Genomic DNA, 18,110 nt, shown 5'->3' on the forward strand with positions numbered 1-18,110 from the left:
TTTAATCAAACGCGCTATTTTCAGGTAAACGCAAACCCAACAAAATTGGGTCAAGTACGAAACACGTCACATCTGAGTCGACGTGTATCGCAACTACTGCGGAAACTAAATAACCCGTAAATACCCCGTAGGCGTATTTAGCGTAAGAGCGTGCCGTTAAACTACAACTTGGATAGAAGGAAGGAGATAACGGGAGCATCGTCATTGTTGAACTTGCGAAACTGCATCTTTGGCGAAATCCGTGTACAGTTTTAATCACCTTGTAACCAACAGCAATAACATTTTTAATGCTATTTTAAAAAATTTTAAATTTCTAAACACCCACTAATGCTTGAGAGTTTGATATTTATTATTATTATTATTATTAATTTATTATTTTTTGCCATCATAAAAATCTTTCATATAAATCTTGATTTATTATTATTCAGAATTTGATGCCATCATTAAAGATGTGACTAAATTGCGGGACATACATACATATAACCAGAAGGGAAAAATTAGCTGGGAACATGTTTAATGAAAACGTCACGGCGATAATTCGTTGCAAAATTTATGCGATCGGCAATATGTTTAACCCATCCGTACGACAATAAGCAAACGATGACTTCAAATTAAACCGTTTAATGATGGCAGACAGATGTCTGTTAACATAATTGCGGGTGCGCTATTAAACTGCTGGGAAGCAGCGCACGCGTCGCTGCATTATTCGTCATGCATTTTAGAATAATTGCATAACGCGCGTGCACGTAAAATGTTTCATCACGAGAACACAGTAATGTCGGTTTAATATATCCACTTTATAAGGAGCATCATTATCAAAAAGAAAGTGACATGAAACACCGCGCACAGACCAGGCGATTGGTATAAATATTTTATGCTGGCGTGCGATTAAAAGAAAAAAAATTTTTCAATCGCATTATTATTTTTTTTTTTTTTTTTTTTTTTTACGAATTGGACGATTTTATGCTAAGTTTAAAATTAAAGCGAAATCGACGGGGGGGGGGGAGGGAGGAAGTTTGCATATTATTGTCGTTTTATTTCTATATGTTTATATACACACAGTGTCTCGCGCGCGTGTTGTTATAGAAATATCGCGTCGCTGTTGCAAACGATGAATAATTTATTCCCGTATCTAGAGTTCGGCTAAAACTCTGCGTAATATCACAAACACGTGTGTATCCTTCGCATGTGTATGCAGAGGCACACACGTAGATTCATAAATGCGCGTCGCGCATTTGGATTCGCGAAAGGGAATATTTAAAGTTCCGGGGTCCCGCGAATATCCGAATTCCAACGAGCTGCGATCGATCCGATAAAGATATATGTTTTAAAAACGCGAGAGGGAAATATCGTTCGTCGTTTTGTCGCGTTAAAACAATTATTTAATATATCAACCACCCTCTCTCTCTCTCTCCCTTTCACGGCTCGTATATGAAAGACGAACACGCGCGCGCAAACAACATCGCAACGTGCGTGGAATCCCGTGATAAAGGTGAGAGTGCCTCGTCGTGCATGTATATATATATATATATATATATGTATATCGTGTGTCATGTGGCCGGAATTTTCAGGGGCTCTCCTGCTAATATGGAAATCTTTACACGCTCGGGGAAGTAGTTTTCTCGACGCGAGATTACAAAAAGCCGAGCAGGGGGCTCGAACTCTCGCTGCCGATACGTGAACTTTAAAATGATAAACGAGAAGAGGCAGAAAACACACGTGCTCGTTTATTTATATCTTTATTAGCAGACTTTCTGAGGGGATGCAATATTTTTCGAATACAAATCGCGCGAGCTTAATATTTTGAAAGATAAATTTACATTTCGATAAATTTATATAAAAGCAAAATGCCTTTACCGCGCGCATCTCTTTAACATTCAACATTAAACGTATTATAAATAATGAAAAAGTTAGACCTATAATATTCTGAGAAAACAAAGTTGATTTAAATTTGAATGAAACGAGAGAGAGTTTTGTTATTTAATTGCATCTTGGGAAGCTAGTTTTGCGAAAAGTCCTCCATTTTCCATCGTTTGAAGACTGTTTTCGCCATTTTGGTTAAAAAAAAAAAAAAAAAAAATGTATTTTTGATGAAATAATTTGTAGTGAAAAAAATCGCGCGATCTTTTATAAATACATATTTATATTTTCTAGTATTTTCGCACTGCTTTACTTGACATTAGAGTGCCTGTCTATCCAGTTTTCTTTTCTGGCGAGCATTACATTGGCAGGCACAATTTATATCGTTCGTTGCACTTCTTTTATAAACATTTTTATGTATTTGCCGATATTTTTACTGCGTCCAGTTATCACGGCGGACAATACGGGATTTAATAAAACAGTTTTTTCGGTTTTGTCACGAATTTGTTTGATCAATCAACCGCAAAGCTTTACGATATCTTGTATTATTTTTCCCTCGATCCTTTCGACGTTACTTTATCCTAAATCAAATAATAAAAATAATTGAATATCTTTTTCCTTACGGTTATAATAAAATTATATTTTGCACATATAATAAATTGTATGCGTTATAAATATAAAAAAAAATATACATTTATTATAATTTGATTCATCGGTTTAATATTAAAGAATTAATATTAATGATAAAGTATATCAATACTTGAATTAATTTTGTATAATAACGAGAAATTTTATTGTAAATCAATATTTGGTATGCAAATATTTTGAAAACTCGCCACACTTCAACATTAAACGATAAAATCAATATTAAACGATAATATTAAAGTAAGTATAATTTTATGTGGTGTATATATTCAACGGTGGAGGAGAGGGAGACTCTTTAAAATATTTTACATTACAGATTAATATTAATATTTTATATGCAAATTATTCAAAATATACACACATACGAAATAAATAAATACAAGTATAATTCAAGCTTAAAATATTAAAATTCCTAATTGTTGTATACACACACAAAGTTTTACATGTAACCTACTGACATTTTTACCATTTCTATCTACGTTATATGGATAAATCGATAATTTAGCGTTTATATTTTTATATTTAATAGCACAAAGTGTATCTCTTAAAATGTATTTTTATCATAATTATATTGACGAAACGATATACAGTTATTTTTACAGCTGTAAAAGATTTGATTTGAATGGAAAATAAATAGAATGGAAAAGAATAGAAAAAAAAGAAAATAGGACGCAACAATAAATTTGTAATCATTTAAACAAATTAGTTGCAAAATTAAGGAAAAATCATTTTATCTTGTTAATATTTACATATATTATATTGAATTAAAAGAACAATATGTCTTGTAAAATTCTACATTTTGTTTGCAATCAAAGTGTAAAAATTAATTGCGTAAGATTAATAAAATTTTATATATGTATACATTTGCATAAAGAATAAATCATTATTACATTAAAATATAAATTATGTATAAATTCCCAGATACAAAAACTTTATAATATAATTTATCTGACACAATTGTATAAATCTCAGATAATAATTACTGTTATTAATTATTTAAAAGAGAAAATGATTAATTATGATTAATCGTTATTAATTATTTAAAAGATAAGCAAATGCGTAATATTTATGCAAATTATAAGTATTTTAAGACTGTTGTTAAGCTCGAACAAATTTTTTTTTTTTCAAAAACGAGAGAATAAACAGCCAAACCGATTCATGATAATAAATTGGTTTCCGATTATCGATGAAGGTCTCAATGTAATCGGGCCTAACTGTTCCGATTAATCTGCCACTTCGTGTCGCACGAAATCAAAACGTCTAGACAGATGAGTGAGACGAGGGAGAGTACTTACCCTGTCTACCTATCCCGTCGTCGCAGATCACTGTCCCAAACCCCTCGACCAACGGCACAAAGAATCACAGTTCACGACGACGATGACGATGACGATGACGACGACGACGACCCGTGTAATCGCTCGCAGACGCGATCACATTCGCGGGAGGGGGATCCCTCTCGCCCCGTAAGTCACTTCCGGAATTCCGCCAAGCGATCCTCGCTACTCTGAACCCTCGGCTCGGAAAGGGACGCGTTCGACGACGAGACGACGATGACGATCCTCAAGCCAAGTACACTCACACGTTTCGCGTTGCGCATGTGTATACATATATCTATCTATCTATATCTATCTATCTATTTTTATATATATCTTTGTATATGCATCTCAATGGAATTCACGACGTTTCTTCCTCTCCCTTTCTCTATCATTCCCTCCATGAACCCTCATCAAGTTCGTGACAACGTTGATCGCGTTCCTTCTTTTTCTCGATTTACCCTCCGCCCGACTCTCTCTCTCTCTCTCTCTCTCTCTCTCTTTTCTTTCGTTATCTTACTCTCTGCAACTAGGATAAAATGATATGTATTTGTTCGCAACGGCGGTCTCCGAAATATGACTGATGAGATCACTTGGGTCGGCGATCAAGAGTGTCTGATCTTCTCCCTCCCCGGTATTATTCGTCCGTCTCGTCGCTTGATTTTCCTCCCTTGTGTGCTTCTTCTATCTCCGTCTACCTCTGGACGGAGACCCCGTTGCACGTCCCCGGATAAACCTTACTCACTATTATATCTTTATACTCTCTCGCCTAAAACTAAGATACGGACATTAATATGTACTCCCGGTGCGAATCACTCGGCTAATCTCTCTACACTCTTGCACGACTATCCCCGTGACTATGCTACCCCGAGTCACATTTTAAGTACAACGACGCACGGGTGGCGGTGCGACCGTGGGGTTACACTCTCTGCCTCTCATGCTGCCGCCACCCTCTTGCGCCCCGGTCGGCAGAGACGCGCCCCTACCAGCCGAAGGCATCCCCACCAGTGGTACAGCTCGCCCTTGACACCCCGCTGGACAGTAGCGTCTTTTAAGCGTGGGCGATTGGGCTTATGACTCTCCTTCTAGATTAAAGTGTCTACTCAAATCTTCCAGGTATTTTGTTCAACATTCCAGGTAAAGATAATATTGGAGATTTTTTTTTTCCAATACTTTGCACTATCTTATACAAGGAAAAACCATGAAACGACTTAAGTTTCAAGTGCTAAATTTACAACTATAGTAAAACAAAAACTAAATAGTTTTTGTTAAGATAAAAATTTTTAATTTTCATAACATTTTTATTTTCTATTATTAAAAATTAAAATAAAAAGAATATGTATTGTAATTTTGTTGACATATTAAATATATAAGCAGAGATAAATATATATTTATAATTTACAGTATAAAAGCAAAGAGAAAATTTTTTTTAAATGTTTTGTTCCAATAAAATTCTATGAGAATTATTTGATTTCGAAAATTCCAAGTTTCTCATCTTTTTCCAAAAAGTATACACCCTGTAGATGAATCTATCATATATCTTCCTATTTTTATATCATATTTTATTTCATTCCTACATCACAAGGTATATATAAAATATATTTATTATTACTAAATATAATTAAAATTATTATTAATAAATGTAAAATATATTTACTTTGTACTATTTATTAAAATGATATTTAATGAGATTTATGTCCGCGTCATCAGAAGTACTAGCTTTTTTGATTATAAAAGAAAAGAGAATGTTTCATGAAGAATTTGTTAAGATAAATAAATCGTTAAAAAGAAGAATGTATTAATAATATAATATACACAAAATGTAAATAATTTTAAATTCAAATTGCACGGATAAAACTGCTAGACATTCTCTGCCATTTTCTATTAAATTCGGTAAACCTTGCTACATGGTAAACTACCAGGTTCCTTTTTGCAATTGAGACACTCCTGATATATCATCCCTTATTTTCCGTTCGGGAAAATGCAGTAGCGGAATTCCGCCATAAAGTTCCCTGTCATTGGAATGCCAACAATAATTTTTAGCTTCTGAAGATACGACAAATATACTTATTATTTAATCTTTATGAATTTACTTTAACATAAATTTACAATAAATTGTGTTAAAAAAGTGGAAAATTTTTAAGTTTTATTCGATAAATGTTACCCTGCTCACGTGAAATGCTATTGAGATTCTACCAAGCATACAGTAACGTAGCCGAATCAAACATCGTTTTTGAAAGATTGTAATTAAATTAAATTAAAAAGTAGTTTTCATCTTTACGAAATGATCAATCTTAAATTAATTAATGTATTTAAGAAATTAATTTATGTCATATTAAATTTATTTTCACACATGCCAGTGAACATATTATAAATTATGATATTATATATATATATATATATATATATATATATGTGCATTTACATTTATAATATATCCTATAAAATTTGATATATTACGTATAACAGATATAATAAGATTCTCAATATATCGCGACATAAATTTCCCAAGAGTTAACGATTTTACTTATATACGTTTCTATTATTACAGAGAACGTTGTGATTTTACTTCAAATAGTACCGAGTTCAACTAAAAAGTTGCAAACAAAAAATGAAAGACATTACTTGGGCCATTTCTTTTTTCTTATTAACGCGAAGGGTCGTACAAGTTTGTAACTGCCATGTTTCATGCATCAGTTTTTTGCAGGCCATAGTCGTCACGCCGTGGTTTCCCTCTTTATGGCCAATCTATGATAACGTCGACATTGTCGTACGTTACTGACTGTGCCACCCCTACGAAGAATAAATACCCTTTCTCCTTCCGCCATTTTCCCTACCCGTCCGCCATCCCCGTTCTTATAGTCGCGTCCGATTATAGGGTGACTCCCGACCTCTCGTCCCTCCCCCTCTCCACACCCGATGTACGAGCTCAATGGTAGCCACAAACCACTTACGGTATCTAAATGCCTGATGCCTAGAGCGACGTGTCTGACACGACGGGTCTGATGGGTGAATGGACAGAACCCGGTCTCTATCCTGTGGCAAGCGCCACACCACTAAATCATGTATATCGAAACTGTTGCGAGGGCGGTTGCGTCACGTGACGTGTGCATCGGCACAGGACGCTACAAAACTAGGAGTCCGTTCTGGCGCGCATCCCATGACCGATGTGAGCTTTTAATCATCCGTCTGGGACTAGCGATTATGCCAATTTCATATTTATCTATATTATAGTTGTATCAGTGCGATAGCGCGTTGCTGTAATATTAATGAGATCCGATTACACATTATGCGGAGAAAATTTGATGATAATTTATTTCTACGAAATTGATTAGTCGTTTCCATAAATATCGGACGTTACCTAGAATCTAACTAAGTTTCTCTAAGTGCCCTTCTATTTTCATCCCTCCTTAACCGATGCTAACTCTAAGTATCAGATGTATATATACGGTAACGAGAAATAGCGCGGCGCTAAAAAGTATATATATATATATATATATATATATATATATATATATAAAGAAGCAACTTTTTCTTGGAAAAATTACCCTTAAACGTAGGCGACCCCGAAGCAATATATCGTGCGAACTGGTACACATGATCCCGGAAATCATGCGTTACCGGAAGAGTCACATATTTCGAAGGCAGACAATGGAGTGGGAGAAGAGAGAAGGGAGATCAGGAGACAATTACCCCTCTCGCATCCCTTGTGTGTGACCAGGAGTTATCCCCCACTCGAGGGTTCGTTTCCCTACCCGGCGACCAAGGGATTCTCTCCTATTGACGTGCCAACCTCCTCCGACACACCTCCCCCTAACCTTCCCGACGATCCCCTCATCGCGAGCTACCCCCACGCGTGCAACCATCATCCCTCTGGCACTTTATAGCACGGTCTGACGTAACGTCGCGTTACGTCAGACCGCCCTTACAGGCCGCTGCTGCAACGGGTGATCTCCCAACACTCACATGAACCTTCGTTCGTCTGACGCCCGCAATGACGGTTTTTTCTATCCGCAAAACGTGACCCTTCTTTCTAATCTCGTTTTCGCGAGCGAAATCAGACGCGCGAAACAGCGTGGGGGAAAAAAAAAACGCTAAAGTAAAGACAGGCCGGTCGATTTAAAAATTTATTTTCTCTGTGGCAACTATTTTTTTCGAATTTTTCTGTGAAAATATTTTTCTTCATTTTTATCACAATAATAATTTACTTTCATCAAAAATGTAATTTGTAATGTTGGCAGAAACTTTTTTATTTAATTTTTATTTTTTATTTTATTTTATTTTATTTTATTTTTAGTTACAAATATATATATATATATATATATATATATATATATATATATATATATATACGTTAAATATTATTATTGTTGAAATTCTTTCTTATTATACTGAAAAACGTGTAAGTCTACTTTGTTTCTTGTTCAGTACCGTAATTCTAGAAGCTGATGGCTTTTCTAAGATATTTACTTACTGACCTCTGTACAATCAACAACTTAGTGTGATGTGACAAAAATAATCATCGTCGCAGACTCGGTTTCCAGGAAATTGACTTATTCCGCGTAGGTTGCTTATAGTAAAGGTCAATCGTACGCTAATGATTTCTTAGAAAAATCTTGAAATATTTATTGAAAACTTTTCTTAATATGCATTAACACACTTAACGCATCTATAAAATGCGTTTTCCATCGTCAAAAAGCTTCCTTCTAGTATATAATAAACCATTCTAAAGCGGTCAAAAAATATATCGCTTTCATTGTTCCAAAAAAATGCAAATTTATATAAAAAGAAAAGGTTTGATAAACTTACATGAATCGGCGAATCCATCCAGCAGCGTCCAAGTCATCTGCGAGCAGAAAACAATGCAGTATCGATTAGCATAAATACACACACTTTGTAAAAATATTGAATTTATATTATAAATAAATATCGCGAGGAACAAACGCGTCTAAATCGCGAAACAACTTGGCGGGAAATCGCGACTCGAAGATTTACGCATAAATCGAGGACGTGAAATCGTGAAAGTAACGCCATCTCGCATCAGAAATGTCAAAGTATGACAGATGATCGAGCGCTGTCGATAAAATAGGGATCTCTATTGTAGACTTTTTAAATGTCAAATGTTGGCACTACTGTGGATCGGAAAATAAATTCATTCACTAAAGTAGAGAATACGTTACAATAGAAGATAACATGCTGCGTAAACGTCAGTTGTCAGTTGAATATTGAATGATAAGAAGAAAGTTTATGTGGCCGGTAAGAAAATGAAAATTTCAGTTTCTAATGTGACAATTGAAATATTAATATATTATATTCGGGAACATAATTAAATATCAAAAATGAAAGACTTGCTCCTACATATTGTTGAAATATACAATAATAATATATAAATTTATATGATAAAAAGCAAATTATTTATCTCATAATTTCTATAACAGAAATGCACATCTTTTGTAATACACGATAATCCTTAACTTACTTATCTTTTTAAAATATTTTAGTTTAAATTACGTATTGTTTACTCTTGCTTTTTATTAGACAAAATATATGTATTTATATTGTTGTAATATATATATATATATATTTTTTTTTTTTCCACAGAGAAAAAACCATCATTATGACTGAGATTACGAATAATTTTGCGTGGACTCGCCAGCTTGAGTGTCCACTAACAGTATACAATGATTCAATGAAAAAAATGTTTGTTCTATTATTTTATCTACTATTTTACTTTGAAATTCTGCTGTTACTATCTTACTTATCTTTTTTTATTTCCCTTAGATTGTGTAAGGGAATACTGGAGTTCCTGTGGGAAGATATTTCCAATTCTGCATATCCTGTGACGGAAGCATGTAAAATAAGGAAGAATCTTTTGTTGTACAAACTAAAGCATCAATTGAACGATTCAGCAATTACATCTATAAACCATTTAAATCAATTAAAGTCTAAAAGTAATATATTAAAACAACAAACATCTATATTAGAAGAGGAGTATGAAAAGCAAGATTATATTGTCAGACAAAAAAGTAAAAAAAGATACGTATTAATTTTAAGAATATTTTGATAGGCAATGTTAACAAGTTCTGTTTCAGTGCAACGATTGAAAGATATAAAGAGCAAGCATTCAATAATCAGTATGAGAAAAAACTTCCTGAAACTAAAACATGATGAAACAAGTAAGCAGTTGAAAGATTGCGGTGTCATGAGACAAGTATGTCAACATTTAATGCCAAACACTTCCAAGGACATAGATCAGCAGAAATTGAGGGAGAATCTGGATACAATAGCAGATTTGCGTTCAACTGCAAACAAAAAGCAAGTGAGTACAGAATATTGTTGTGTAATTTACAGTATAATATTGCTAAAAATTATGCTTTATTAATAGATTTGGGAGAAGATATCGAACTCTCTTGGCAGTATCGATACACACACATTATGGACACACTTGTATCGAGCATTGTCAGAAGACTTGGACAAATTAATGAAGTTGGAGACCACAAATGATTCTAACAGCTTGACTGCAGCAAGCGAAAATATGGATATTGGTATTGCAAAAGCATGTGGTCAAAATGTATGCATGATATCAAAACGTATATTGTCTAATGTTAAAGTTAAAACGTATCAGCAAAATATAACGGAATTCGTAGAATTAATAGAGGTAATGTGTGAATTTTTTTTTAAACAATAAACCAAGTAAAAGAGATGTAATTGTAAAAAAAAAACCAAGATTAAAATTATTACACATTTCATCTTGCAGTCATCTTTAGACCATGAAGATGTTAACGTGTGGTTAACTTTAACATTGGAGGTGAAAAAATTAGAAGTTCAACAAATGTACCTGCAGAACGAAGTACAGAAATTGAAGAACAATATCCAAGACAACTTTTTACTTAATCATGACATAGCTCGGTTAACAACTGATATAGAAACGGTCGATGCACAGATGGTACGTTTTGACAGTCAACATTTTACATTTAACACAACTATTGATATTAATTGATATTTTACAGGACGGATATAAAAAAGATATTCAGCAGTCTATAGCCATTTTCAACTCTACGGCATCGCTCATATTTAAAGCACAAGAAAAATTGCATTATGGATTACAAAAAATAGTGGCGTTGCAGTCCGACGATTATGATCCGAAATGTTTGAATAACGCGTTGGACATTGAACTGGATATATTTTATAATAGTTTAGATCTCAATGCTTTGCGAAAAGTAATGTTGAAAGGAGATGTGGGACTATACAGGTTGGTAGAAACTTTACGTGTTAAAGGCTATAGCCGGATAACTATACTAAAAATGCCCTCGATAAGTTTTCAAATAACATTTGGCCTGTCATGTCCTCACTGTGAAAAAAAATTTTCCTAAAATATTTAGCTCCCTAACTCTATTATTTTCTGAGTTATTGAGAAAAACGTCATTTTCAGTTTTTATTTTTTTTTCTGTAAATATTTGAGATGATCCCATATCGATTTTTTTTAGAACATTTATAAAATATTTTTTTAAAAATCGAGCTTTTATTTGAGATTAATAAAAAAATATTTTTTTTGTGTATTTCGTAGATAAGTATTCAGAAAAAATCAATATGAGATCATCTTAAATATTTACAGAAAAGAAAAATAAAAACTAAAAATGACATTTTTTTCGATAACTCAGGAAATAATAAAGTTAAGGAGCTGAAATTTTAAGGAAAATTTTTTTTACAATGAGAAAATGACAGGCCAGACAAGTATTAATTGAAAACTCATCGGGGGCACTTTTTGTATGCCTATCCAGCTATAGCCTTTGGCGTTAATATTTTACACGATTATTAATACAATGAATTGTCTCGCAGACACGCAATTTGTAATCTCAATCAAGCGTCCATTGCCACAATCAGTCCTCAGTGTTGGAGGACTAAACCTTACTTCCCGATGATACAGATGCCAATATATTGCCTCATAGAATGCTACAGGAATGCGATCGCCAATATAATTTTCACAAAGCTACAGAGTTCCGCATCGATCAAAGATTTTGATAAATGCACCGATAAATTAGTATCACAAGAAAAATGCGATTACAATAGCCTGGCGCTATTAAGCTTGAGCAAAATTGCGTGCGATCAGGCGCGCGAAGAGATCGAGCATTTCGACACGGTTTTTAAAGCTTGGTAAGTTAATCTGTGTAAAATAATATATTTCACGAGCTGCAATTATCTGAGTTGAATTAATAAATTCATCGCGTTTTTTTAGGACATATCAAGAGGTACAAGAAGCGATGGCACTTGTCGAAACGACTATAGACAATGTCTCCTTTAAAGATTGGTTACAACGCTACAGTTTACTATTATACATGATACAAAATCGTAAATGATCGAAATATGCATTTGCATTTCTTTATTTTCACGCGTGCAAAAAGTTTTGTATAAATATAACGTATTTTTATGTACTAAGTAGATAAGTTTGTATAAAAATTTCGGAAATGTGGAATTACGATAAATTGATAATATAAATTCTTTCGTCAAAATTAATTTAAAAAAAATAAATGACAAAATAATTTACAAATTATAATGGCAGTGTGGCCGATATGGAAAATACACAGGAATAGTAAATAGACTTATATTTTTCACAAAAATACGTCATGTAATAATACACGTAATAATTAACCAATTGTGCGATTAATTAATTTTCTGTTACAATAAAATGTAAAAGTTCTCCCGATGTAAGAGCACTTGGAATTTTCACAGATCACTCTCTCACGAGATTGGCGGCCCATAAATCGCTTTTGGCGTATCCCCACGTATCGGCGAGTCACTTGCAACAAAATAACTTCAAGCTCTCGGCCGAGTGGGAGAAAGAGTTCGCTGAATTATCTACGTATATTTCTTTTTGTACCATACGTATGCATTTAATGCATTTAATTCTATTGTCGCTGCAGCGATCGTATTTTGGTCGACATTTAATACAAAAGAGTTCAACGATTCTACAAAATTTAAATTATAAATTTAAATAGTCGCATGAACGCTCACGTACGGTACATATATAAAATTATTGCAAATAAGTCGCAATCGAAGAGCTTATTATCAATTTAGATAATAGAAGAATTAATCTTTGACAATTTTCTGTTCCTTTTCGATAAACGATGTGACATCTAGTCGATAAATGTTGTCCAAGAATACATTTCTATTTGTTAATTTAAAGGAAAGGAAATATATAATAAATCAAATTCATGTATAAAAATAAGCTCTTCAATTAGACACGCTGTAATCTATATTATTCAAATTATAAGAATTCGAAGAAAGGGCAGTAATTTGACTAGAGGTTTAAGAAGAGTCGAAAAACCTCAAGTCATTTCTTTGACACGTTTTTTTTTTTTTTTTTTTTTTCCTTATGTACGTAGCCGCAACTCTACAACTCGTCCATCCTAGTGTGATTTTATTCATACAGTTTTTTCGCCTCTTATACATACACGCATGTGGATTTATATAAATTAGCACTCTGATCCCTCAATTCAATTTTTTTTATTATTATTATTTCGATAGCACGAAGTGTTGGCTCGGCGACCGTTGCACCTCGAACTTCTCTTTTAACGTAATATAAAATTAACTTACCTATATGTACAAGACGCTATGTATTTTATATATATAATATATATATATATATATATATATATATATATATATATATATATATATATATATATGAGATGCGCGAAGCGAGCGAGACATATGTCTGCCCTTCCGATCGTTTAAATCCGTCGACTTAGAAGAGCTCAAAAGAACCGATAATATAATTATTTCCAATCTTTGAGACACTCAACATTGCGAAGGACATACTTATCGGTTTTTTCGCTCGCACGAGTATTCAATTTTTTTTTATATAATTTAATAATTTAATGATTTTTTTGTCAATTGTCTTATTCTAAATAAGCCTATTTAATTCCATAGTACAAATTCTTTCGAGCACCTGGTCCAACATCCTGAAGAGATTCTCAATATAAGTCGAAGAATCAACGATCGTAGCGGCAAGACCTAACGCACGCTTCGCGTATTCACACGTTAAATAGTGACAACCGAGACGGCGAATGATCCACGATGAGGGGCGTCGCGATCCCAGGACCGGACGTCGACTACTAGGCGCAGGAAGGAGGAGGAAAAAGGAGAGGGCCGAGTCTCTTTCGCGAGTCGACGTACGCGATCACAGAAGTCGGTTACAGGTATTTCGAACCGATGTTTTTGAGCTTTAAGTATTGAGCAAAGGCACGCCTGTCTTCTCAAGACACGCTAACGCAATCGTATCTTGCTTCCGTTCAACTTTAACATTCGTACTCTTGAGGACTTGCTATTCAGTCAAGCAAACTTGGGCTGAGTCATCATAAATCGTTTTAATTTAAAAGAAAAAAAAAATTCGTAATATAAAATACATAAAGTTCCAAGCTTACATTTGATTCACAATTATGTTTTGGATTATACATAAGTTGTAGATAAAATTTTTGGAATCTATGTACATAATAGCGAGAGAAAGGAGGTGACGAAAAAGGGTTCAATAAACTCTGACGAGACAATAAATGCACGTAGCATCGGTTTAAAGTTGACCGGATGCCGAAATCGACCGTGACTTTTATCGTAACGAGCATTCCTCGCGCTCCGATCTACGGCGGTCCTTTTGAGCTGATAAAGCCGAGAGACCTCGCATCTCAAAGCCCGTCCCCGTCCTATCATTCATTCGACTCGGTTAAGGTCACCCAGACTCTTTCGACGAAACGAAGCGAAATGAAATGATCTCGCATTTAATTACATAACGGTGCCGTGTCAAAATGCGGGTATTGTAATTTACCGTTATTCACGTAATTCCTTCTTTTACGTAACGTCAGGATCCGATAGGTTCCTCGGGGCGACATCGCGAATTTCTACCAGAAGCACACGCGAGCGAACCATCATAAAATATCGGCAGTTTATTTTTACCAGAGTAGAAGGAACACACTTCCCGATATCGTATTCCGCGAAAAGAGAGAAAGAGAAAGAGAGAGAGAGAGAGAGAGAGAGAGAGGGGGATCGAAAACGATCGTCCGAGTATTTTCAATTGCGAAAGCAAATAAGGAATGTCAGCGCGATGATTCATTAGCTGATGTAACTCTACCGGGGTTTCCAGAACGATAATTTTTTCCCGGTTCTTCTCTTTTTTTTTTTTTTTATAATAAAAGCTCTCTTTATCGTCTAACTTTTTTTGGCGCGCGTATTAATTTAATTTATATTTATTCCCGAAATAAAAGACTTTTTATTCCCCTCATAATATAATCATCGTTGAATATTAATGAACGTCTGCTGATTATATCAATACCGAACTCCTGAAAATCACAAACTTGCCTAAACGTTTTACACTTTAATCTACACCGTCGTTAAAAGAGCCAGCTCATTTCTCACGCTCAGTAGGAATAGCAAGATACGATCCGTTCGAGCGTCCTTCTGTATCAGTCACTGGATTACGGTTGCGTATGACCTTAGCTAAAGCTGAAGCTAAAGAGTTGCCACGCGTCCGTAAAACGTCAATGTTTGTATACCGCCAGTCAAAAAGCGTGCGACGCAATTTTGTACTTTTTCTTTTTCTTTTTTTTTTTTTTTTTTTTTTTGACAAAGAGATGCGTCGATCTCGGCGACGCCTTCGACCCTTAGCGTGATATTGATGTAGATTAAGGACAAAGAGAAAGAGAGAGAGAGAGAAACCCACTGGATCTTTCGACCATTTCGCGGAAAGAAGAACACGATGTCACGTGGCGAGAGAGAAGATGGACTAGGCTAAGCGTTCGCTCGAAAGTCACTCGACATTCGCGAACGATTTTCGGAGGCTGAGCTCGGTCGCTAAGCTTTCGCCTTTCACGTAATAATCGGCGGCATCCCTCCTCCTGGGCGAGGAACCGTTGGCGACGCCGTTAGCGATGCTGCCGTTCGCGACGCCGTTCGTCCCTCCGTTGACGATGCCGTTGGAGACGCCGTTGGCGTGTTTGCCGTTCTTCGCTTGATCATCTTTGGCGACACCATTTGCCATCACGGCGCCCGACTTCCTAGGCTTCTTCTGGGAGTAGCTCTGCTGGTAGAACTCCTTGAAGAGGAAGAGGAACATGACGGCGTGCAGACCGATCCACCAGACGAACGCCTTTGGATAGTTGCACTCGATGAAGAGCAACTGGAAGGCGTGGACCATGATGGCGATGAACTGCAGCATCTGGAATGCAGTCAGATACTTCTTCCACCAAAGATACGGTTGCATCTTTGGACCCATCGCCGCCAGAAGGTAATACGTATACATCACGATGTGGACAAAGGTGTTTAATAAGCCGAAGAAGGTCGAGTGGCCGCCTGCAAGATTAATTATTTGCAAAAATTAACATGGAAATGATGCAGCACAGAAAGATTGTATACACATTGCAACAATCTTTCACCGCAATATTGCAATATTGCAAGGTCAAGAATTTTCAACAATGCATTGTTACTACAATCGTCGACTAATGTTGCATATAAGACTTTTTCTTTCTGATAGATAAATATCAGAAGCATATAGACACATAAAATACAAAAAAGTTGAACTTAAATGTGCGTAATAATTTTTTTTATCTAAAAAATATATTATTTAAAATTTACATAAAATTATATACTATATATATATATATAATTTATTATGTGTGTAAATTTATAATATAATATTTCTTAGATAAATATTATTGCAAACATTTATTTTAAGTTCAACTTTTTCATATTTTATATGTTTCTTATACGTTTTACTCTAAAAAAATATATAATTATAAAATTTTGAAATGTTTCCGAAATATTTATGTTGCAACAACTGTACTGATATTTTGTGGATTTATATTTCTGCAATGTTTTTGTAATGTTTCATTGCAATTTGCAATATTGCAACGTTGCTGCAATGTAATTGCAATGATCTGTGCTGTATGGGTTGTAGTTTACCATTTATTGGAGACATTAGTATGAAAATGATGGGAGAAAAAACATCTCTAAGATTATTTATAAATTAATTGTTACGACAAAGTACATGAATTCGTTATTTTGACGAGAAATTTAATTATGACATTATCATATTATTTTTCGCTGCTAAAATAATATGAGTTTATCACACAATTCACATACAATAATTAAAAAAAAAAAAACATCAAGTTTTCCTAAAGGGAATTTCTGATCGAAAAGCAGATATATTTATATATCGTATAATAAATGTTAAAATAATAAATTAAAGATTGTACAAAGTATTTATCTTTCCGTAATATTTTTCAAAGAGCATAATCAGCGTGATTTGCATGCCAGTTTCATAACAACAGTGCATTTATATAGTGTGAGGAAGACTCAGCTTTCTCGAATACAACGCAAAACATTGTGCGATGACATTGACATAAATTAGTTTATTTGCAAAATCGACCGAGCTGCAACGCATAGAGAAAAAGAAAGATCTATTTTGTACAATTGTTTTTTTTTTTTTCACCTACCGGGTGTGAACTTGACACCAAACCAGACCGACATGGGCATACAACCATGATGAATCACATGCAGGGTAGACACGTGATTGTTCTTCTTTCTCATCACAAAGAAAATCTGAAAAAGAATGCGGGTGGTCAGCACACGAGGATTATAATCAAAAACACATTATTAATACGTTTGTATAAAATGAAATGTTTAGAATAATTATACTCTATACGTACCGTGTCCATGAATTCGGTAAATTTCGAGAAGTAATACCACCAGCTTGCGTGGACCATCTGCGATTTCGAAACATCAATTAGGAGGAACTTCTCAATCGCCTTCGACTTCTTTATCTCGAATTTATGTGCGAAATTCTCTTTCACTTTACTTTACTTTACTTGACAAATTTTATCCTTTTCAATTTCTTTTATTATTCCCGAATATTATATCGAAGCTCAGGATTCCTGCCTTCGATCTCTATTCTATACACGCTTAAAATATACTTTTAGATATTTACGATGTACAAGTAAATTAGAAATTAGTTTTATTTAGAGACAATAATATGCGTGTTAGAGCAATTTGGGGAAAAAAAAATGATTTCTCAATCGAACGTGTACAGATAATTATCACTTTAACGTAAATAAGATGAGAATAGAGAGATTTTATTAAGACTTTGAAAAAGCAATTTCCAGATAGTGCTAAAAACATCGCGAGAGAACACATCGACGTAATGTCATACATATACATTGGTGTATTCGAGAGTCTGTGAAAGAACAACCGTCATTAACAACCGAGTGCGTCTCAGTACAATGTGTGGGTGCAATCACAGGAATTAAT

The 18,110-nt window shown here is 34.4% G+C and overlaps 3 protein-coding genes across 7 annotated transcripts in view; 1 reads left to right on the top strand and 2 right to left on the bottom strand.

Annotated features, from left to right (window-relative positions):
- LOC140670812 (solute carrier family 7 member 14) overlaps positions 1 to 8,771 on the bottom strand; it is an 85,492-nt gene extending 76,721 nt beyond the window's left edge. The window contains exon 1 of one of the 2 annotated variants that reach the window (XM_072901601.1): positions 8,628 to 8,771. The gene's annotated coding sequence lies outside the window, so the exon portion shown is untranslated. Of the gene's footprint in view, positions 1 to 3,800; positions 5,024 to 8,627 lie in introns of those variants that run through there. The other variant, XM_072901600.1, reaches the window with a different exon arrangement.
- A 182-nt stretch (positions 8,772 to 8,953) lies between these two features.
- LOC140670870 (uncharacterized) lies at positions 8,954 to 12,471 on the top strand. Its single transcript, XM_072901670.1, has 9 exons — positions 8,954 to 9,074; positions 9,420 to 9,518; positions 9,600 to 9,844; positions 9,911 to 10,137; positions 10,204 to 10,476; positions 10,576 to 10,764; positions 10,829 to 11,070; positions 11,658 to 11,972; positions 12,055 to 12,471. Exons 2-9 carry the CDS (start codon positions 9,436 to 9,438, stop codon positions 12,173 to 12,175), a joined length of 1,695 nt encoding a protein of 564 aa, XP_072757771.1. The 5' UTR covers positions 8,954 to 9,074; positions 9,420 to 9,435; the 3' UTR covers positions 12,176 to 12,471.
- Positions 12,472 to 14,971: 2,500 nt separating this feature from the next.
- The window catches only part of LOC140670871 (very long chain fatty acid elongase AAEL008004), a 45,791-nt gene continuing 42,652 nt past the window's right edge, over positions 14,972 to 18,110 (bottom strand). For all 4 annotated transcript variants that reach the window (XM_072901672.1, XM_072901673.1, XM_072901674.1 and 1 more), the window contains exons 5-7: positions 17,513 to 17,569; positions 17,300 to 17,405; positions 14,972 to 16,157 (exon numbers count right to left, since the gene is read on the bottom strand). In XM_072901672.1, coding sequence (XP_072757773.1) covers positions 15,616 to 16,157; positions 17,300 to 17,405; positions 17,513 to 17,569 — 705 coding nt within the window. In that variant the 3' untranslated portion in view covers positions 14,972 to 15,615. The remainder of the gene's footprint in view (positions 16,158 to 17,299; positions 17,406 to 17,512; positions 17,570 to 18,110) is intronic.

The sequence above is a fragment of the Anoplolepis gracilipes genome, chromosome 11 (assembly GCF_047496725.1).
Source record: "Anoplolepis gracilipes chromosome 11, ASM4749672v1, whole genome shotgun sequence".
Taxonomy (NCBI): domain Eukaryota; kingdom Metazoa; phylum Arthropoda; class Insecta; order Hymenoptera; family Formicidae; genus Anoplolepis; species Anoplolepis gracilipes.